Consider the following 23,210-nt stretch of genomic DNA (forward strand, 5'->3'; position numbering starts at 1 on the left):
ACATGAACAAAGGAAGAAAGCCTCCTTTCCTACACATACTCTCTTCCAATGGAACACTGCTACGTTGGAGCAAAGGTGTTAAACAGAAGGTATTTACTGTTGTTTTAGAATATAAAGGAGCAAAGGTATTATGTATGTGTGGATTTTTACATAGTGCTTAATTAGAATACTGTCTCTTTAGAATAGCCCCTCATTTGGGGAAATAGATTAGGCACATATTAACGTGAAAGGAGAAGATGTATGGATCTGACAGAACCCTTTGTCCCCGTGAAACTAGCTTAAGGTCTAGCTTAAGGTCCGCTGAGAGAAAACCGTAAAAACTGCATTATAGTGACCAGATGATTCACCCCATTTTTTGACTAAAAATTAGAAATGATACCAGGTTTCTCTAGGTTCCATTAGACCTTGATTTCTATCAAATATACATCCATCTTGGACTAACTTCCTCTATAAAGGAAAACAATAGTGTATTAAAATAGGTTCATTCTAACTTCTCAGTTAGGGCTAAGGTATTGCTACAAAGCACTTCAAATGACTACACGCCAGCAGAAGGTAGGAAGCTATATATTAAAAAGACTACTAATCTCTATCAACTTCTCTCCAATATTCACTACCTATAGGTTTAGCCACTTCTGTTTTTCAACAGTTAATCGGTTCGGTGTCCTGCTTCTGAATCCCAGGTTAGCCACAGGGGGCTGGCTGTCAGTGATGAAAGCCATGGACCACTCGCTCATGAGTCTCTTACCTCCAGAAAGCCATTCTCAACCTTAGGTGGTTCATTACAAGACACAGGGTGGCATGTGGGTGTGGGGCTACTCCACTGTCCTGTGGCTTCGCAGGTGCTCTTCTTCTCCCCTTTGATGTAGAACCCCTTGTTGCAGCTATAAGCCACCATGGCCCCAAAACTGTAGTTTGATCCACTTGCATAGCCATTCATGATGCTTGGTGGCTCTCCACACCGCACGGGGATACACTGGATGGACATGGGGGAAGGGCTCCACTGCCCACCTCTCAAACATTCAATCTTTGCTGAGGTGTTCAGTACAAAACCTTCTGTGCATTTAAAGCTCACGACTGACCCTGCTGCAAATTTTGCTTTGCTCACAGATTCTAAGATGCTATAGGAAACAGATGGGGGTTTTTCACAGAAATGAGCTATACAACGGGGCATGGCCTGACCTTCTGGGGGAACCCACTTGCCCTGGGCATTGCAAAAGAGCTGGGAATTGTCTGCCAGGCTGTAACCATCTGAGCAATAGTAGAAGGCAATGTCTCCAAATAACCGATGGGCAGTCTCTGGAGAGGCGTGTTCCACGTTGGGGGGTTCATCACAGGAGACAGCCAGACACTGCTGGTTACTTCCATTCCACTTGCCATTGGCCAGGCATTCAATAGTGTCAGGACCAGCAAGGGTATAGCTATGAGATTGGGAGGAAAGGAACAATAACTAAGTACAATATTTGAAAAAAAGGTGTTTGCATCTTCACATATTCTGTTTTTATTTTTTTTATCTTTCCGACAATGACTACCTTTAATTGTTATTCTTTAAAATAATATTTATTAAGATGGAGGTGTAGTAGGAGAACTCTACAGGCTCGTCTCATCTCTCAAACACAACCTGATCATTATCAAATCACTCTGAATACTCAAGAAATCAACCTGAGGATGGACAGAGCAAACTGCACAACCAGAGGGAGAGCAGAGGCCAAAACAAGGAAGTGCAGAGACATGGTGTGGGGGAGAAACGGACTGCGAGTGCTGCGGAGGGGAGGGAGCCCTGGTCTCACACAAAGGTGAGAGAAAAAGCAGTGCTCAGGGGAATGCACACAGAGAACACTTCCCCTCAGCCATTGGCTGGGAAAATGAGAGGGGCTGATTTTCGTGAGTTTTTGCAACTGGGGCTTGAAGACTGGAGGTTTAAAGGTTGGCAGGCTTGGCTGGTATACAGACCTGAGGTGCTACCCTACTCCTGGAGGGAAGGCAAACAAGCAACCCCGGGGGGGGGGGGGGACAGCTCCATCTGAGCAATGCCCAGGTCACTTGGGGAGACCGTTTGCTCTTCTTAGACAGCATCTATGAGAGGTGGCATTTGCAGAGTTGCCTCTCCAGGGACAGAAGAGCCAGCGGGCACCTTTTCCCCCGCCTGGCCCTCAGCATAAAGGTAGAGCCACTGCAGTTAACAGCACAGCATGACACTGGCTGCCTGACCTGCTTACACCAGGTACCAAACCCCTGTGCTCTGCCAGGACTGCCCTTCCTGGACAAATGTGCTTCAGTGCCAGCGTGGTGGGCCCCTTCTGCAGAAGACCAGCAAAAACCCCTGTCCACACCATGTTTCCCAGCCAGGGTTCTGTGAGGCTTCAGTTCTAGTGGCAGTGGTATTAGGTCTCATTTAACAAGCAGAGCAGAGCACACCTAGTTAAAACTCGCCACACTCTGGCCAAGGATCGAACACTGCCCACTGCAGGCCAGGAGGACCTCTGCAGACAACTGGCCTGGAGGACAGAGCAGTCAAAGCCCAGCAGCAGAGTGCACACAGCACTCCCTAGAGACACTCCCGGAAGTGCCAGGCCCTGGACATTACATGACCACTTCTTCAAAAAACCATTACTCTCAAAAGCAGGACACATAACAGGCTTTTCGAACACACAGAAAAAGACAGAGACTTAGACAAAATGCCAAGATGGAGGAATTCATCCCAAATGAAGCAACAAGATAAAGTCATTGTCAGAGATCTAATTGAAACAAATATAAGTAATATACCTGATGGAGAATTGAAAGCAACCATCATAAGGATACTCCCTGGGCTAGAGAGAAGAATGGAAGACTTTAGGGAGGCCCTTACCACAGAGATAAAAGAGTTAAAAAAATCAGTCAGAAATAAAAAATGCAATAACTGAAATTGGAAACAGACTGGATGTTGTGAACACAAGGCTGGAAGAAGCAGAGGTACAAATCAGTGATATAGAAGATAAAATTATGGAAAATAAGGAAGCAGAACAAAAGAGAGAAAGAATTATGGATCGTGAGAATAGACTTAGAGAACTCAGTGACTCCATCAAATGTAACTATATTCATGTCATAGGAGTCCCGGAAGAAGAAGAGAGAGGAAAGAGGGCAGAAAATTTATTTGAGGAAATAATAGCTGAAAACTTCCCTCATCTGGGGAAGGAAACAGACATCTGGATCCAGGAGGCACAGAGAACTCCCATCAAAATCAACAAAAGGCCACCATCAAGACATATTGTAATTAAATTTGCAAAATATATGATAAAGACAAAATCCTAAAGCAGCAAAACAAAAGAAGTCCCTAACTTACAAGGGAAGACCCATAAGGCTAAATGCAGATCTCTCAACAGAAAGTTGGCAAGCCAGAAGAGAGTGGCATGATAGTCAATGTGCTAAATGAGAAAAATCTACGGCCAAGAATACTCTATCCAATGATAGCAAGACTATCATTCGGAATAGAAGGAGAGATAAAGAGTTTCCAAGACAAACAAAAACTAAAGGAGTTTGTGACCACTAAACGACCCATGCAAGAAATATTAAAGGGGGGGGCGCCTGGGTGGCACAGCGGTTAAGCGTCTGCCTTCGGCTCAGGGCGTGATCCCGGCGTTATGGGATCGAGCCCCACATCGGGCTCCTCCGCTGGGAGCCTGCTTCTTCCTCTCCCACTCCCCCTGCTGTGTTCCCTCTCTCGCTGGCTGTCTCTATCTCTGTCAAAATGAATAAATAAAATCTTTAAAAAAAAAAAAGAAAAAAAAATATTAAAGGGGACTCTTTGAGTGGTAAGAAAAGACCAAAAGTGACAAAGACAAAAAGAAACTGAGAAAGTCTCCAGAAACAATGACAAAACAAGTAATAAAATGGTGGTACTAAATACAAATTTATCCGTAATTACTTTGAATGTAAATGGATTAAATGCTCCAATCAAAAGACACAGAGTGTCAGAATGGATAAAAAAAACAAGACCCATCTATATGCCACCTACAAGAGACTCATTTTAGACCCAAAGACACCTGCAGATTGAAAGTGAGAGGTGGAGGGGCGCCTGGGTGGCTCAGTCATTAAGCGTCTGCCTTCGGCTCAGGGCGTGATCCCGGCGATCTGGGATCGAGCCCCACATCAGGCTCCTCCGCTATGAGCCTGCTTCTTCCTCTCCCACTCCCCCTGCTTGTGTTCCCTCTCTCGCTGGCTGTCTTTATTTCTGTCAAATGAATAAATAAAAAAAATCTTTAAAAAAAAAAAAGTGAGGGGTGGAGAAACATTTATCATGCAAATGGATGTCAAAAGAAAGCCAGAGTAGCTATACTTACATCAGACAAATTATGTTTTAAACCAAAGACTGAAACAAGGGATTAAGGGCACAATATCATTATAAAGGGGACTATCCAACAAGAAGATCTAGCAATTGTAAACATTTATGCCCCCAACATGGAAGCACCTAAATACATAAAACAGTTGATGACAGACATAAAGGAGCTAATTGATAATAATACAATAACAGTAGGGGACTTTATTAAAGTTACTCCACTTACATCAATGGACAGATCACCCAAACAGAAAATCAACAGGGAAACAATAGCTTTGGATGACATACTGGAATAAACGGTTTTAACGGATGTAGTCAGAACATTCCATCCGCAAAATACACATTCTTTTCAAGTGTATATGGAACATTCTCCGGAACAGATCACACATTAAGCCATGAAATAAGCCTTAACAAATTCAGAAAGATTGAAGTCATACCATGCATCTTTTCTGACCACAATGCTATGAAACTAGAAGTCAATCACAAGAAAAAATCTAGTAAAACCACAAATACGTTGAGGTTAAATAACATGCTACTGAACAATGAATGGGTCAACCAGGAAATAAAAGAAGAAATAAAAAATACAGGGAAACGAACAAAAATGAAAACACATCGGTTCAAAACTGTTGGATGCAGCAAAAGTGGTGGTACTAAGAGGGAAGTTTACAGCAGTACAGGCTTACCTCAAGAAGAAAGAAAAATCTCAAATAAACAACCTAACCTTACACCTAAAGGATCTGGAAAAAGAACAACAGCAAAAAAACCTAAAACCAGCAGAAGGAAGGGAATAATAAAGATTACAGCAGAACTAAATGATACAGAAACTAAAAAAAACAGTAGAACAAGATCAATGAAACCATGAGCTGGTTCTCTGAAAACCCCTAGCCAGACTTACCAAGAAAAAAAAAAAAAAAGAGAAAGGACTCAAATAAATAAAATCACAAATAAGAGAAATAACAACCAACACCACAGAAATACAAACAATTAAAGAGAATACAATAAAAAACTATATATCAACAAATTAGACAACCTGGAATAAACGGTAAATTCCTAGAAACATATAAATTACCAAAACTGAAACAGGAAGAAATAGAAGACTTGAACAGATAGATAACCAGCCAAGAAGTTGCGTCAGTGATCCAAAACTCCCAACAAACGAAAGTCCAGGACCAGATGGCTTCCCAGGTGAATTCTGCCAGACATTTAAAGACCGGTTAATATCTATTCTTCTCTAACTATTCCAAAGAATAGGAAAGGAAGGAAAACTTCCAAATTCATTCTATGAATCCAGCATTACCCTGATACCAAAACCAGATAAAGACTCCACTAAAAAAGAGAACGACAGGCCAATATCCCTGATGAACATGGACGTAAAACCTCTTAGTAAAATCCTAGCAAATTGAATCCAACAGCACATTAAAAGAATCATTTGCCATAATCAAGTGGGATTTATTCCTGGGCTGCAAGGGTGGTTCAATATTCACAAGTCAATCAATGGGATACAGCACTTTAATAAAAGAAAGGATAAGAACCTTTCAATAAATACAGAAAAAGCATTTGACAAAGTGCAACATCCACTCATGATAAAAACCCTTAACAGAGCAGGGTGAGAGGGAGCACACCTCACATAATAAAGGCCACATATGAAAGACCCCACAGCTAATATCATCCTCAATGGGAAAAAATGGAGACCTTTTCCTCTAGAGTCAGGAACAAGACGGAGATGTCCACTCTCACCACTATTATTTAACATAGTACTGGAAGTCCTAGCCACAGTAATCAGACAACACAAAGAAAAAATGCATCCAAATTGGCAAGGAGGAAGTCAAGCTTTCACTATTCACAGATGACATGATACTCTGTATAGAAAACCCAAAAGACTCCACCAAGAAAATTGCTAGAACTAATACACTAATTCAGTAAAGTCGCAGGATACAAAATCAATGTACAGAAATCTGTTGCATTTCTATACACCATTAATGAAGCAGCAGAAATAGAAATCAAGAAATCAATCCCATTTATAAATGCACCATAAACTACCTAGGAATAAACCTAACCAAAGAGGTAAAAGATCTGTACTCTGAAAACTATAGAACATTCATGAAAGAAATAGAAGAGGATACAAAGAAATGGAAAAACATTCCATGCTCATGGATTGGAAGAACAAATATTGTTAAAATGTCCATATTATCTGAAGCAACCTATAGATTTAACACAATCTCTATACAAATACCACCAGCATTGTTCACAGAGCTAGAACAAACAATCCTAAAATTTGTATGGAACCACAAAAGACTCCAAGTGGCCAAAGCAAACTTGAAAAAGAAAAGCAAAGCTGGAGGCATCACAACTCCAGACCTCAAGTTATATTACAAAGCTGTGGTCATGAAAACAGTGTGGCACTGGCACAAAAACAGACACATAGATCAATGGAACAGAACAGAAAATCAGAGATAAACCCACAATTACATGGTCCATTAATCTTTCATGAAGCAGGAAAGAATACACAATGGAAAAAAAGAAGTCTCCTCAACAAAGGGTGTTGGGAAAACTGGAGAGCAACATGCAAAAGAATGAAACTGGACTACTTCTTAAACCATACACAAAAATAAATTCAAAACAGATTAAAGACCTAAATGTGAGGCCTGAAACCACAAAATTCCTAGAAGAAAACAGACAGTAGTCTTTTTGACATCAGCCATAGCAACATTTTTCTTGGTAAGTCCCCCAGGGCAAGAGAAACAAAAGCAAAAATAAACTATTGGGACTACATCAAAATAAAAAGCTTCTGCATAGTGAAGGAAACATCAACAAAACTAAAAGGCAACCTGTGGAATGGGAGAAGATATTTGCAAATGACATATCCAATAAAGGGTTAGTATCCAAAATATATAAAGAACTTACTACATAAATCAACACCCAAAAAACAAATAATCCAGCAAAAAAATGGGCAGAAGACATAAATAGACATTTTTTTCCCAAAGAAGACATACAGATGGCCAGACCCATGAAAAGATGCTCAGCATCACTCATCATCAAGGAAATACAAATCAAAACTACAATGACATACCATCTCAGACCTGTCAGAACAGCTAAAATAAAAAACCCAAGAAACAACAAGTATTGGTGAGTATATGCAGAGTAAGGAACCTTCTTGCACTGTTGGTGGAAAGGCAAACTGGTGCAGCCACACTGGAATATAGTATGGAGTTTTCTCAAAAAGTGAAAAAGAGAACTACCCTATCTATGATCCAGCAATTGCACTACTGTGTATTTACCCAAAGGAATACTAATTTGAAGGGATACATGCACCCTGATGTTTACAGCAGCATTATCAACAATAGCCAAATTACTGAAAGAGCCCAAATGTCCACCGAGTGATGAATGGATAAAGATGTGGTGTATCCATATACAGTGGAATATTACTCACCCATAAAAAGAATGAAATCTTGCCATTTGCAATGACATGGCTAGAACTACAGTACTATGCTAAGCGACATAAGTCAGAGAAAGACAAATATCATATGATTTCACTCATATGTAGAATTTAAGAAACAAAACAAATGAATATAGGGGAGAAAAAAAAGAGGAAAACCAAGAAACAGATCCTTAACTATAGAGAACAAACTGATGGTTACCAGAGGGTTAAACACATGATGGGGATTAAGGAGAGCACTTGTCGTAATGAGCACCAGGCGATGTATGTAAGTGTTAAATCATTAAATTCTACACCTGAAACTAAATTTACACTGTATGTTAACTAACTGGAATTTAAATAAAAGCATGGAAAGAAAAGAAAATTTTTATTGCTTGAATACTGAGCTTACTGATCAAATGACCTTCACTTAAGATACAGAAAGACATCCTGACTACGGACTCTGGGAAAAAAAACTGAGGGCTTCAGAGGGGAGGGGTGGCGAATTGGGATAGGCCGGTGATGGGTATTAAGGAGGGCACATATTGCATGGTGCACTGGGTGTTATATGCAAATAATGAATCATGGAACTTTACATCAATAGGGATGCACTGTATGGTGACTAACATAACATAATAAAAATTATTATTAAAAAAAAACAACGTTAAGTTTTAAAAAACAAAATTCAAATCAAAACCACACTGAGATACCACTTTATGCCAGTTAGAATCAAAAATTGACAAGGCAAGAAACAACAAATGTTGGAGAGGATGTGGAGAAAGGGGATCCCTCTTACATTGTTGGTGGGAATGCAAGTTGGTACAGCCACTCTGGAAAACAGTGTGGAGGTCCCTTAAAAAGTTAAAAATTGAGCTACCCTATGACCCAGCCATTACACTACTGGGTATTTACCCCAAAGATACAGATGTAGTGAAGAGAAGGGCCATATGCACCCCAATGTTCATAGCAGCAATGTCCACAATAGCTAAATCATGGAAGGAGCCGAGATGCCCTTCAACAGATGACTGGATTAAGAAGATGTGGTCCATATATACAATGGAATATTCCTCAGCCATCAGAACGATTTCTCAACATTTGCTGCAACATGGACGGGACTGGAGGAGATTATGCTAAGTGAAATAAGTCAAGCAGAGAAAGACAATTATCATATGGTTTCACTCATTTATGGAAAATCGGTAGGAGAAGAAAGGGAAGAAGAAAGGGTGGGTAAACAGAAGGGGGAATGAAGCATGAGAGACTATGGACTCTGGGAAACAAACTGCAGGCTTCGGAGGGGAAGGGGGGTGGAGGAATGGGATAGGCTGGTGATGGGTAGTAAGGAGGGCACGTATTGCATGGTGCACTGGGTGTTATACGCAAGTAATGAATCATGGAACTTTAAACAAAAAATAAAGTAAAATAAAATAAAAAAATAAAAAACAAAATAAAAATATTTATTTATAAAAGAGATAAAATAAAAAATTAAAACACCATGAAGAAAAAAAAAAGACATCGTGATATTAATAGTAATGCTTATTTAGAAAGGGAAGTGAATTTAAAATTCTTGATATTTAAGGACTCTAAAAATTGTTTCACATTTCTTTAAAAATAAAAATGATTCAGTTTAAATTTAGAACATCATCTGTCTATAGATGGTTTTAGTTGGCTGATTTTATCCCTAGTCTTTGAAACAAAAGTGCTAATGAACCGTATGTAGCCTACACATAACTCACGCACTTACTTATATTCAATGAAATTTAAAGCAATGATTGTAATTTTAGTCTCCAGGGTTTCCTTTAGGAAACCCAACCAAGTATTAGCATTTCGAGCTGTGTTCTGCATATGGCTCTGCTATTCAACCAGTATGAATCAATTTTGCTTAATGCCTCTCAGTCTTTCTTTATGCCTTTAACAGATATTTTCCTACAGAGGGTGACAGACTGATGACTAGCAAAAATCTTAAATTATTCTCAAGTGCTTTCTAAACGAAGGAGAACAAAATATTACGATATGTAGTATTAGAATAATGACATGCGAGTCGTTCTTGATTCTCACTTTCTTACTGAAGAGAAAGATGACAGAATTTTAAAGGAATGTCTAACACCTGAGCTGTCTGTCATTTTGATACTAATGAAGGATAAGGGGATTAAAATAATTAGGCACCTAATTTAATCCTGTTTAGACATATTAATTTCTTCATTTTACAGATGAGTGAATGGTGGTTCCACAGGCTAAGAGACCTGTCTGGAGTCACACGGTTGCAAGCAGCCGGGTTAAAAAACTGAATTTGATTTACAAGATTCCAACATATACCCTCTTCCATGACATTGTTGTTGCCCTCCCTTTCTCTTTTTAAAATGCATTGCAGTGTCACCTAGTACAAATTATTTGACCCACCTTTCAGCAAAGATTCTTGTCACTAGTTAGCAACCATTTCTCCTGAGGTCCCTTTTAGTTTTAGGAATCTGCCATGATAGAGAGGTTGGAGTTCGTCCCCCTCACCGGCCAGATTCACGAAATCTACAGGAAGCAGAAAGATCCGGGAGAAAATGGTAGAGCATCAGCAGAGACGTGTGTATCCACCTACCCAGGGCCATTTATGCTGCTATGGACAGAAGTGGTCTCGAAATACTCACAGACGTCCCTGACAACTACGTGCAGTCTCTCATTAGGGTCTGCCGCAGTTCATTGTTATGGATAAGCTCTGCTCTTCCTACTGGAATTCAAACTTAGTAAGTTTTTACATGGCTTCTGTCCAGGAGGATACAGGAAGGTATATAAAGACAATATGCTAAAGGCATAATCTTATTATTAAAAGATCCATTATCCCAGGTCTGAGTGCTCAGATTCTACCGTTCCCGTGTAGAATGTGCTCGGAGTAGAAGTTCCATCTGGAGAGACTCCTGATGTTTTATATTTTTATAGCACAATGTACATCCTCTGCACACTTTGAACCATGCATCATTATTTTCATGGGTCCCTTGATGCTTTCATTGGTGGAAGTTCACAAACATCGACTGAGACATCCCTGATTTATTAGGATCCATTGTGCCATCTATAAAATGCTCCCTTTATTTCATGGGACTGGCTATTTTGAGGCAGAAGAATCTGCTTCCAGAACCTTCCTTATTCTTCAAAGCCTCTTAAGGATACAGAAATTGTGTATAGCAATCTAGCAGCACTTCGTTAGGCCTCTGACCCCAATCTTAAAGAAAATCTCCACCAACTACTCTTCCCTACTGAAAAATCACAGCAAAGCTCTTCTGTAAAGTGACAGAAGATTACCACTAAAACATGCTATGAATAAATGAATTTAAAGAATGCGTTTTCATCACTACCCATAATTTCTTAGAACCTACACTGTCTCTTTCTCTGACCTAAGATCTTGACTTTTCTTTGTGACTTCCAATCAACATTTAGTCTTTCATTAAATAATTCTCAAGGACCATGCTACGGGCTAGAGTCACTTCCTTAGTGCACAATGCAACGCTAATGCATTTGCTGTTTACACATCTGTGTCCACCCTGCCCTCCTTACCCCATCCACTGCCTGGTGCATCACAGGCCCTTTCAGACCTACGGCAGGTGCTTAAAGGAGAAATGATTAATTCTACCTCAGGAATGGAAAGGGGAGGAAGGACTTCCCTGTGGAAATGGCTTTTGAAAGGAGTCATGAGAGAAGAGCAGAAAAGGAATCACTCAAGACTGAGAAGTAACATGAACAAAGAGCTTGCAGTGTGATACGGCTGGGGCATTCGGGGAACTTACAAATAGTTAGGAAGGGCATCTGAACACCTGAATAAGGAAGTCGTGATCACTAGGCTCTTGTGTATTTTGACAGGTCGTGATCATTGATGGGTAGAGATATGGCAGGCACAGGTGAACTGGAAATGGTTTTTGACAGTTTCTTTTACAAGGACTCTCATAAGATTTTAGCAGACAAAAAGGACAGAAAGATATTTAAGCGTTTTATTAACTGGATGACCCAAAGAGTACTGATTTATAGAAGTAACCTCGTTGGGAGTTTCCCCTCTTGTGAATGCCATAAAACTGTCCTTACTCCCTATGTCTATCAATTTATAAGCAACACATAACTGTAGGGTGGGGAATAGGGTGTTTATGGTCCAGTTCAATGTTTCTAACCTTACAGGATAATATTTAATAAAGGTAAGATGGAACGTGCTGCATATACATAGTATAGAAAAACTGCACAGGTGGAAAACCCGGCTCAGTGACAGCCAATATGAAAGACTTCAGAGTTCCAACTGAAATTAAGTTGAATGAGTCAATGGTGGCATCCTGAAAGGGTGACTGCATTTCTAGAAACTCATTTATTTAGAAAGAGAGGAAGAGAAATGAAATAAATTGCTACCCTTGTATGTGTGCACAGGTCAGCCCCTAGATGTGGCATTTTTCTCTCTGTAGTATTCTAACTTGCGTGTATCAGTGTGCATTCCGCTTCGGATACCACAACTGGAAATGGACAACAGACCTACTGGAAGAGGCTCAGAATGATTCTGAGAGGAACAGACTCGAAAGCATGTTCATTTATGAGAAAGAAGTGCAGACTGGAGGCTGAGCTGGCTGGAATGTCTGCCTCCCTGCACCAGTGAGCGATCATTGCTGGCAGGAGATGGGCGAAGGGCTGGGATCTTTCAGGGAAGCCTCTCACTCAGCTCTACTGATCCATTTGTGGGAGAACCTCAGGACCAAGCTACGAACACTAGAGTGGCTGGCATTTCCCTGGGGCAGAGAAATGTACACGGAGGGGTTTCAAGAGATAGAACCAAAGCCAGTACTTTAGACTAGAGAAAATGCTCAGTCAAGATGGGGATTGAGGTCTATTAATAATAACTATCTTCCAGAACACATCAGTTAGTCTTTGAAGATGCCCAAGAAGTACATATATTCCAAATCACAGAAAGCGAGGAATTGTTAGCTATTGCCTAGATAGCACCATGCCTGGTCTCGGGTCCAACTGCTGCATTATTTCCTTATGTTAGGAGTCTGAAGGTGTGTTACAATTTCTGTGGAACACATTTCACCTGCTTATTTGTTTAAAAGAATCATTTGGGGCCCCTGGGTGATTCAGTCGGTTAAGCGTTGGCTCAGGTCATGATCTCAGGGCTGTGAAATCGAGCCCCGAGCTGGGTTCTATACTGGGTGCAGAGCCTGCTTGAGATTCTCCCCCTCTCACTCTGCCCCTCCCTGCACATACACATTCTCTCGAAAAAAAAATCATTTAAAAAGTGATAAAGTTTTATACAGATGATGACATACATCCTATAAGTGCTGGCTACCAAAGCAGGAAAACTGGTATTGGCACAAATCTGAAATGCTGGAATATTTAATTTAGTCGGTGACATTTTGTATTCTCATTCACTATTGCAGACTATTCTTTAAAATCAGGTCATACATATTATAAAACAAATAGTTCTACCCTATAATTCCAGGGAAAAATGGCCCATCGATATTACAATGATGTCACAGAAGGATATATTTCAGGATGAATTTGCTGCAATTCATTAGCATATTTCTGAAATAATATTGAAAAATTCTTTGAAAACGGGCAGAGTAATCTTCAGATACAATTTTCAGTGATTTGATTCACACACTGAGTGGAAGTCAACTAAAGAGCACGTGGGAAGCTTTATGAGAGAGCTCCCCAGTGGATTATTAGCTCTTCCCTTTATAAAGAACCTTTTAAGAGCCTTAAAAGAGCAGCATACTAGATATGCAAAGGGCTGCAATTTAATAAGAGCAGTGGAAAGTAGAAATCTGCATCAGCAGTTAATTCTGTTTTCAACTAATAATGATAAAAAATTTTATATTAATACATTCGGTAATTGCATTTAAAAATCTATGTTTAAGAAGAATCAAAGGGGAACATTCTATGAGGATTTTAGGATTTCAATGACCCTTTCTCTCCCCTGAGCTTCTCACCAAGAGAGTAGACGCATAAGGATGAAGAGGAAAATGGGAAACAAGTTACCATTTTATTCATTTGGGCAAACAGCTGAGAACTTCCAGCCCAGTGTTTTGATAAAAGGCAAATGTGGAAGGTAAATTTTAGGGCAGGAGTAAAAATGTACTTCTTGCTTCCTTCCTTCCCTGGCATTCATCTTACTACTCCTGTCTCCTAAACTATTTGTTCTTCCATTCTAAAATTGAGAGCAGTTCTTTCCTCCTTATTTCAAGGGAAGGTGTGTGCAAAGCACAACACCAATATGAGAAGAAACAACACTGGGACCAAAGCAAGAATGTGCTATGTGCACTCAAGAAGCAGGTGGGGGTGGCTCACACAGCGTGCAGAGCACGGGAGTGGAGACGGCTGGAGAGGGACAGAGGCTCTAACCCTCATATCAAGCCAACAGCATCTCAGGAAGCCGAAGGAGAGAGCAGGCCCATTGCACAACAGGCCCACTGCACAAAAGGCACGACTTGACACAGTGAGGTCATCCTGGAATAGAACAGGCACAGTGCATGCTGGCCTATGTCAATCAATTCCGTGGGGGGAAGAAATAGAAAAGGAGTGAAGGGAGAGAACTTTGAATTCTAGCTATATACCATAGTCTGAAAACCTTCCCTAAATCATACTTGATGAAATATAACAGAAGTTATTTTAGACCCACATGCCAGCAATAAAGAGGAAATTAACAACAGGGAAGTTAAGCCTGTGACTGAATGCTGTGATTGCCATTGGACTGGACAGGGAAAGGAAGAGAGATGATAGGAAATATAACTTTGGAGTTGGAAGAGAGTAATAGCTGAGTCTCTGGCATGAGGCTTTGTCCTAGAAGGACATTCACTGAAAGGATATTAAGTAGAAAAATTCCACCTAGAGGCCCAGTGACAGGACAAGTGAGATCTCTGTATTTATCAGGGGTCTGAGTGGGAAAATCAAGTCCCTGCAACGTAGCCGTCCGTAGGTCTCATCTCATGTGGCTGTGAGGTTAGAATTTATGCCATTGACTTCGTATGGAAAGCCTTTAAACTTATAAATTAATGTAAAATTGGTTTCTTAGTTGGTGATATCCCATGGGTTCCTGGTAGAAAAAATAATCCACACACTTAAACCATAAGGGACTATAACAGATAAAACAATTCCTGCTTACTATAAGGACACAATTTGAAATTACAAAACACACACAAGCATGTTTTCCATCACGAGTGAGTCAGCAGGCAGAACAAACAGCAAGATTAGAGTACCAATAAATTGAGATAGCAAAAAAGTGATCAAAAATCTAAAAAACTATACGAAATAAGTATGTTGAAATAATTAAAGAAAAAAGACTCAAAATCCTATTTAAAAAGAAGAGACTATTTAAAAAGAAATTTTTTAAAAAGGGTTTTATTTATTTGACAGAGAGAGACAGAGCGAGAGAGGGAAAACAAGCAGGGGAAGTGGGAGAGGGAGAAGGGAGCCCATCGCAGGGCTAGATCCTAGTACCCTGGGATGATGACCAGAGCTGAAGGCAGACGCTTAATGACTGCGCCACCAGGTGCCCCAAAAAGAAATATTTTAAAAAGAAACATATAAATTCTAGAGTTAAAAATACAGAAAGTAAAGATTTAAAAAATTAGTGGATACATTCAAAAGCAGATTACAGATAGTAGGAAAAAACTGTAAACTACAAGATATGTGAAAAAATACCCAAATGCAGCCCAAGTTTATACAGCAATGGAAAATGTGACAGGTAAATAAACATGGAGACAGAAAAAAAAGGTCCCATATATATCTCTCATAAGACTTAAAGAAATAGAGAAAAGAGAAAGTGAAGAGGAGGGAACATTTGAAGTGAAAATGGCTGAGAATATGCTAAAATTGGTAAAAGATATGAATTCTAAGATGTAAGAAGTACCATGAGTCCTGACAAGACAAGAGACAATAAATATACGTTTGGTCATATCATAAGGAAATACCAGCACAACAAAGACAAATTAAAAATAAAAACCAAAGGGAAAAGATACTACTTATAGAGGAACAACAATTCAATCAGAGTTTCTCAATCTCAGCACTACTTGGGACCAGACAATTCTGCGCTGTGGGGGGCTGTTGTGTGCAGTGTAGACTGTTAGCTGCATCCCTGGAATCTACCCACCAGAGCTAGCAGCACCCTCCCCTCAACCGTGACAACCAAAAACGTCTCCAGACATTGCCAAACGTCCCTGGTGGGTAACACTGTCCCTGGTTAAGAACCACGAACAGACTGGTGATGGAATCCTCAGTCGCAACACTCGAAGTCATAAGGCAATGGAATACTATTTTCAAAAATGTCTATGGAAGAAAACTATTACTCGACTTGTCTACTCAGTTAAACTGTAATTTAAGAGCAAAGGTAAAATACTATTATTTTCAGACAAAGATTATAGAATATGCTGACACTTACTGAAAGAAAAATACGTAATGGATATACTTCAGGAAGTAGAAATATTACACCCAAAAGGACAGAATGGGATGTCAAGCGTAGTGGCGATGAAGAGATTAACCAACACGCAAGTAAATCTAAATAAACACCGGCTATATTAAAAAATGACTAATTTGAAAAGTCATAAAATAAGAGGGAAATAAAATATAGACAGAGATAAAACATTTAAGATGAGAGAGGGGATGGAAATTCGTGCTTTCCAAGATCTTTAAGGAGAAAGGCAAAGATATTCAGTATGACCTCAGGGTAGGGATGATTTCTTAAATTTGACTCACACACACAAAATATAAAGGAAACAACTGATAAGTATCAAGTACTACCTCATAAAGTTTAAACTATGCACATTTCATGATTCAACAACTTCAGCTTCTGGTGTCTGGGCCAGAGATAGTCATACTCATATGTACCAAGAGACACGTGCAAGGATATTTACTTCAGAACTGTTACATCAGCAAATACAGGAGAAACAAATTAACCTTCTACCGCTAAGGAAATGAGTAACGTATAGATAGCTCATTCTTCCAAAAGAACACCATATAGCTATTAAAATGAATGCTGTTGATTTACATGTATCAGTAGAGAAAAATGTAAAAAACATGGTAAGTATAAAAAAACCAAACTTCAAAAGGACAGAGTACAAAGCGACATGTATAGAAATTAAAACACACGAATCAACAGAATGTTTATGGGGACATACATAATGGAATAAGGACAAGAATGCACATGTGTTACTTTGGGGAGAATGGGAAAGTGAGGAGAATGGCTTCTTGTTATATTTGTAATACTATATTTCTTTGATAAAAAGAGCTACAATAACTATAGCAAAAATCTAACATGTACTTTTCTCTCAAGATTGGATACTTGGGGGGGGGGGTGCCTGGGTGGTGCAGTCGGTTAAGCATCCGACTCTTGGTTTCAGCTCAGGTTGTGATCTCAGCGTCGTGGGATGCAGCCTGGAGTCGGGCTCAGCGCTCAGCACGGAGTCCCCTTGAGAGATTCTCTCTCCTTCTCCCTGCCCCTCCCGCTTGTGCTGTCTAAAATAAATAAATCTTAAAAAAAAAAAAAAAAGAATGCATACCCAGGTAACTTTAAGTAGAGATTAATGATTACTATTTGTATTTTCCTGTATATTTCAAATGTTTCATTAGCCATTTGGCCAGAAAAAAGAGGAGTATGACGACTTTCTTTCTAGTCTGGCCACCCTCATAGCATCCCAAGGTGGAGTAGGGGTATGCCAAGGGGCATCAGTTTTCGTCCTCTCACCAGAATTTTCACTTCCAGAAAAAAATGAAACGATCCCTTAATAGCTTGACTTTTTTTTCTTTTAGAAAAAAATGCAGGTGGTAGTGATTTGTGACTGTAGATACTTTCTATTAATTTGATTAACTATTTAAGACAGTTTCCCCTAAATTATTAAAATGTCATCACTGTATATAGCAATAATGATGACAGAGAAAATAACAAAGCCATTTTATACCTAGTACTTAATGGATATATAAAGCGCTTTCATAAAACTGTCTTTTTAACCTTCGACAGATACATGATTGAGGTGGATAGATTTGGTTTCCATCTTTTCGATGGAGATAAAAGCTCCCACAGAGTGTCTGTTTGCCTAGACCAGAAGAAATATGTAAGATCATATGGCCCAATCCCTTCATGTTTTAACTATAAAGTTGGAATACTATTTATTCTGCCAAACCTCCACCGTTGTGGAAGGGAGCACATGAGATAATGTGCATGAAAGCCCTCGGGGAATGGAAAACCCTCCACAAATGTATGGATTTGTTGCCATCTTAATTAGTGACTTTAATGCTTCTTTTAATAAAACCCTTTCCTATAACATATAGACTTAATATTAGGCAGACTCAGAACTCCTACGATATATTTTAGGTGAATGATTTGTAAAGAGAGGAAGAAAAATGTAAATTTGTATCTATAGCATGATCTTTAATACTAAAAAAATATATGTAAAGACAAAATACCACCGTTTATCTTTGGATAATTTTTTTAAAAATATATTTCTCTCCCTTTTTTTTTAAAGATTTTATTTATTTATTTGAGAGAGAAAGAGTGTGAGCGAGCACGAGCTGGAGGAGGTGTTGAGGGAGAAGCAGACTCATTTCAGAGCAGGGGGCCTGATTCGGGGCTCAGTCCCAGAACCCCAGGATCATGACCTGAGCCGAAGGCAGCCACTTTACTGACTGAGACATCCAGGAGCCCCTAAAATATGTTTTTCATTTTCTAGTTTTATATGGTGATAATGCATTACTCGTTTAATCAGGAAAAAACCACAGAGGTTGTCAAGATCTAGCTCTTATTTGGAACATTTGTATTTGATAAGATTTCACAAACACTGAGAAGACTGCAGTTCGTTAGGAAGCAGTTTTTATTATTTATTTTTTAAAAATATGTTTTAAAAAATTTATTTGACAGAGAGAGAGAGAGTGAGAGAGCACAGGCAGGCAGAGAGGCAGGCAGAGGAGGGAGAGGGAGAAGCAGGCTCCCTACTGAGTGGAGAGCCCGGAGGAAGCAGTTTTTAAATGAGTCAACTTACAGGGGAGATATAGAGATGGGGCCATCAAAAGCTAACTCCTGCACTGACATTTTATTTACTTATTTAATTTTAACTCTAGTAGAGCTAACATACAGTGTTATACCAGTTTCAGGTGTACAATACAGTGATTCAACAATTCTCTACATTACTCATCAAGTTCTCAAGATATTTTTAATCTCCTTCACCTATTTTTCTCATCCCCTCATTTTAATATTAAAGATTTCTTTTTCACTTAAGAAGGTGTTAAGATTTGGGATTTCCATCAACTATTTATCTGAGTGTTTGACTCTCAGGAGCTTTTTGGGAAAAAATATATAAAATAAAAATATAAAAATAAAAAAATATATATATAAGATAAAAAATATATATACATATATATACACACTATATATATTTATAAATATATAAATATATATATATATATTTTTTACACATACTGTCGCCACCTGCTGGCAGTCCTGTACCACCAGGACCGTCTTCTATCCAGGTGAAACGAACTTCAACTCCTATGATAGAATAGAAACTGCCCTCTCATTTGTGCTTCAGTCATAATATTGGCAAAATTGGTAGAATTAATTTTAATTAAGTTTTTTTTCCTGGTTAGGCCAGGCTTTATACTAGGCATTTTATTTCTCACAACATCCATAAGTATGAACCTTTAATGAAATTGTTTTTACTGTAGGACACTCGAAGCACGGAGAGGTTATACAATTTTCCCAAAGGAACACAGTGAAGGACAGAGCTGAGCTACAAATCCAGAAAGTGGCAACTGTCTGCTGGTACTGCTCCCAACTGTGTGGAAAAACACCTCTGGTCAATCTGGAGGGTGAAAGCACTATTCACGGTGAAAATATTTATTGAAGCAGCATGGGGGGGGGCGGGGAAGCAATGAAATGCAAGTCAGATGTCACTAACCCCTCGCTTCCTTATCACCTCCTAGAGATGCTAAGCAGACCACCACCCCAGAAGGAGCCTCCCCTTCTCTGTACCTCACAGGGCTTCTGCAAGGATCCAATGAACCAGCCAGTAAGTGTGAAAGCTCTTTGTAATCGGCTTCCTTGTTTTTCAAATTTGACCTCTGAATGAAATGAGATCATTAAAAATAGAAAAACCTGAGCTTTCTTATCTTTTTCCCCCTGCAGATGTGTCATCTTTAGGTTGTGACTCAAAGTCTTGCCTTTAGGTTTGCAAAAGATAAATAAACGAATGCCTCTTTAACCAACTGAGCCATCCAGGCACCGCCACAAATGCCTATTTAAATGTGCTTTTTGCAACTTTAAGTAAAGTATAAAGCTATTTTCCACTGCATTGCCCAATGTCCATTATTCAAGGCTTAATTTGATGAATTACTCTAATTCCAGAAAAACACTGTTGCCGCAGGAGAATATGCTCCCTTCTGCTGTCAGGGAAGAAGAGCATAAAGCTCTCTCCCGGCTTTGGTGGCCAGGACACGTAACTGAGTGTTCAGTGGAGTCTCCACGGCTGGAGGTGCGTCCTCTCCCTCGAGTCTCCCAATGCTTCTTTCCCTCACAGGGTCACTCACCCTTCTTTGCAGGTGTAACTGACAGTGTTGCCAAAAGTGAAGTTCCTCCCCGTGATGACGGCGTCTTTGATGGCCGGCGGCTCTCCGCAGACAACGAGATGGCAGGTAGGTGGCGCTCTGTCCCAGCTGCCAGAGGCCGAGCACTCGAGGACAGAAGGGCCCTGTAAGCTGGGAAAGAACGGCTATTACTCGCTGCCATGGAGACGATCATATACAAGCAACGGAAACCTGAGCAGGCTCCAGAGCGTTTCTGTCAGTGAATGGGCTGACACCACATCACAACGGCTGCAAAATAAAATGTGCTCCCTGGGGCTGCAGGAGGACACCCGGACCTCGCAAACAGATGACCTCCATGAGAAGAGGTTAACAGGCTGATTGGGATCCAGCGATAATGGAGACAGACACCCAGGAAGTCTTGGTAACTGAGGTCGAAGGGCACTGTCCTTGTCCTAAGCCTGGGCCTGTGCCCTGTGTTGCTCCTGACTCTGACCTCTGGTCTTCCTTTGATTTTGCAAACCTTTCATTCCAATAGCCTGGCTTATCCCTCTTTGCCTACCTGAACCTGACTGTCACACTCGACTTTCCATTCACTGGTTCACTTTAGATCCTGTGGGCCAAGTTTCTAACTGCAGTCTCCCCCTACCGTCCCTTCTGTTTGAACACACATATACACCCCCATGCACACCACTGATCGAATCAACCTCTCACAGTATTAAGAACCTGGGCCCTTACCCTGAAGTGCTTTTGTAACATCCCATGTGAAGTTCAGTATAAGCGTGGTAAGTTATATTCCAAAAAAAAAAAAAAAAAAAAAAAAAAAAAAAAAATCCAGATACTGTGTTATGCCTCACAAACAATTTTGCTTTCATGTTTAATGACTGAATGTTTATAGTGACTCATCCGGAGCGCCCAGAGTCAAAGTTAGGTGGACTATTTCCTTAGGCATTCCCAGCACTATGAGTGAGCCTCCATGAGGCACGCAAATTTGAGAATATCTTTTACATTTAGAAACTCGTATCTAAAGTCAGCGAGTTATATACAAATGAAACCTACTGCGTAAATAATGAGTAACGGGGTATTTCAGGAAGCTTGGCTCGTGTCTACGGACTTTACCTGTATCCACTCTCACATGAATATGATGCAGTAGAAAGGTAGGTAAGCCCACTCAAAATATATTTCCCGTTATTTATGCTTTCAGGGCTAGAACACTTGACCAGTTCACACACAGGAAGAGGATGACTCCAAGAACCACTAGCAAGACAGGATGATTCTTTGTCACCATTCAGCGTATATCCTTTATTACACCTAAAGAGGATAAAGGGCGATTACTGAATATAATTTGCTTTATTTTGCATAATTTTATCAGTGCCAAAACCTTTAAAAATATTAAGAATTTACACTTTACAATTTATTGGAAGAGTTCTTTTTTTTCTACTGAAATAACGCTTTGAAATTATTGTTTTCCAAGGCTGAATACTACACAGCTTCCCTGTAGGGAACTTGCTGAGTGATAAGTAGAAAAATTAAGAGTTTGGCTTACCCCCAGTTTATGTCATGGATTAGTAGCTGCAAACAAAAATTCCTAGTTTGAGAATGGTCTGGTTTAGTATGAGCGCCTAAGCCAAAGCTCCAGCTTATAACCAAGAACATTTCTTAGCTCGCAGGGCCTTCCTCCGTGGCACCCGTTCTGGAGCACCTCTAGGATGCTGGTGACAATGATAAGTTACTTGTCAAGGGATGTAAGGAGTCCAGATAGGACTGCCACCATGAGGTTATTGGACTTGATTCCTTCATATTACACATAATTCAATGAATTCCACATTAATTAAAAACCATCCTCTGGGATTCTTCTTCTCCCTTTCTTTCAGTTTTGGATCACAGCCAGGACACCATCAACAACTTCTACCATGTAGTTTAAATCTTACACACTTACCTATATGTTACTTTACTGCCGTAGGTAAATGCTGATCCATCAATGCCGCCATTTTCTGGAACAGCAGGTGCGCCACAGTAAACAGCTAGAAGGTGGAAAACAAAGGAAGCATTGCTTTTTCACTGGTGTGTACAAAAATCTCTGAAAGCTCAAGGGCAGCTCTAAGTTATCTCGTTGTGTTTAAGGATGAGCCTGATAGTTGGGTCTTAAATACAAAGAATATTGATACAACCTAACACATGACATGTCTATACCTTAAATTTTTAGTATTGCCAAACACCATGAACCTGGGGGAATTTGCGAAACATACCTTTGCAATATGGTAAGGGATGACTCCATTCTCCAGACTCCAAACATGTGATTTTGGTTACTCCCAACAGCTGGTAACCTTCCTCACACGAAAATGTGACTTGGGCGCCCAGTGTATAAACCTCACCAGAAGAGTGGCCATTTTCTGGATTTCCTGGAGCCTTACATTTAATAGGTTCTTGAAAGAGAGAAAAAGATTTGTGGGGCAATGAGTGGTGTTCGCACAACCATGCAGGGTCTCATAGCAAAAGAATTTCACTACAGTTAAAGTACCAGTTAAATCTTGGGGGGGAAAAAAAGCTTTGGAAGGGAGATACAGGAAGGCCTGGGATACACTGGACGTTAGACCAGAACATACATTTAATAGGCATTTAAACTACAGTATTTTGAAACACGGTGACTAACAAAAATATACAAAATTTATCTGGCTGAAAGGGAGTTGTTTATTGGGAAGTAGTGGTGGTGCCAGGACTTTTACTAGAAGAACTTAGGTCGTCCTACCTCCCCCAACTTCATGTCTACTTTTTAAAAAGCAATTGGCTTTCTATCAAATTGATGTAAAGGCTTTACCCTAGGCAGATTTGAGAAAAATTCCCAGCCTCCCTTTCCAAACAGACTATGGATCAGAAATCCCTCCTATGTGCAAATTTGGGGTTGGTCACCACTTCTAGGAAGAGAAATAAGCTAAAGGGATATTTAGGACTAGAGTTGGATAT

At 39.9% G+C, this 23,210-nt stretch overlaps 1 protein-coding gene across 4 annotated transcripts in view; it reads right to left on the reverse strand.

The window, feature by feature from the left end:
• The window catches only part of SVEP1 (sushi, von Willebrand factor type A, EGF and pentraxin domain containing 1), a 194,306-nt gene that overhangs the window by 46,815 nt on the left and 124,281 nt on the right, over positions 1 to 23,210 (reverse strand). For all 4 annotated transcript variants that reach the window (XM_044386734.3, XM_026506030.4, XM_057313668.1 and 1 more), the window contains exons 33-37: positions 22,496 to 22,672; positions 22,186 to 22,270; positions 21,366 to 21,557; positions 20,253 to 20,420; positions 746 to 1,418 (exon numbers count right to left, since the gene is read on the reverse strand). In XM_044386734.3, coding sequence (XP_044242669.3) covers positions 746 to 1,418; positions 20,253 to 20,420; positions 21,366 to 21,557; positions 22,186 to 22,270; positions 22,496 to 22,672 — 1,295 coding nt within the window. The remainder of the gene's footprint in view (positions 1 to 745; positions 1,419 to 20,252; positions 20,421 to 21,365; positions 21,558 to 22,185; positions 22,271 to 22,495; positions 22,673 to 23,210) is intronic.

This window comes from Ursus arctos, unplaced genomic scaffold, assembly GCF_023065955.2.
Source record: "Ursus arctos isolate Adak ecotype North America unplaced genomic scaffold, UrsArc2.0 scaffold_18, whole genome shotgun sequence".
NCBI lineage: Eukaryota > Metazoa > Chordata > Mammalia > Carnivora > Ursidae > Ursus > Ursus arctos.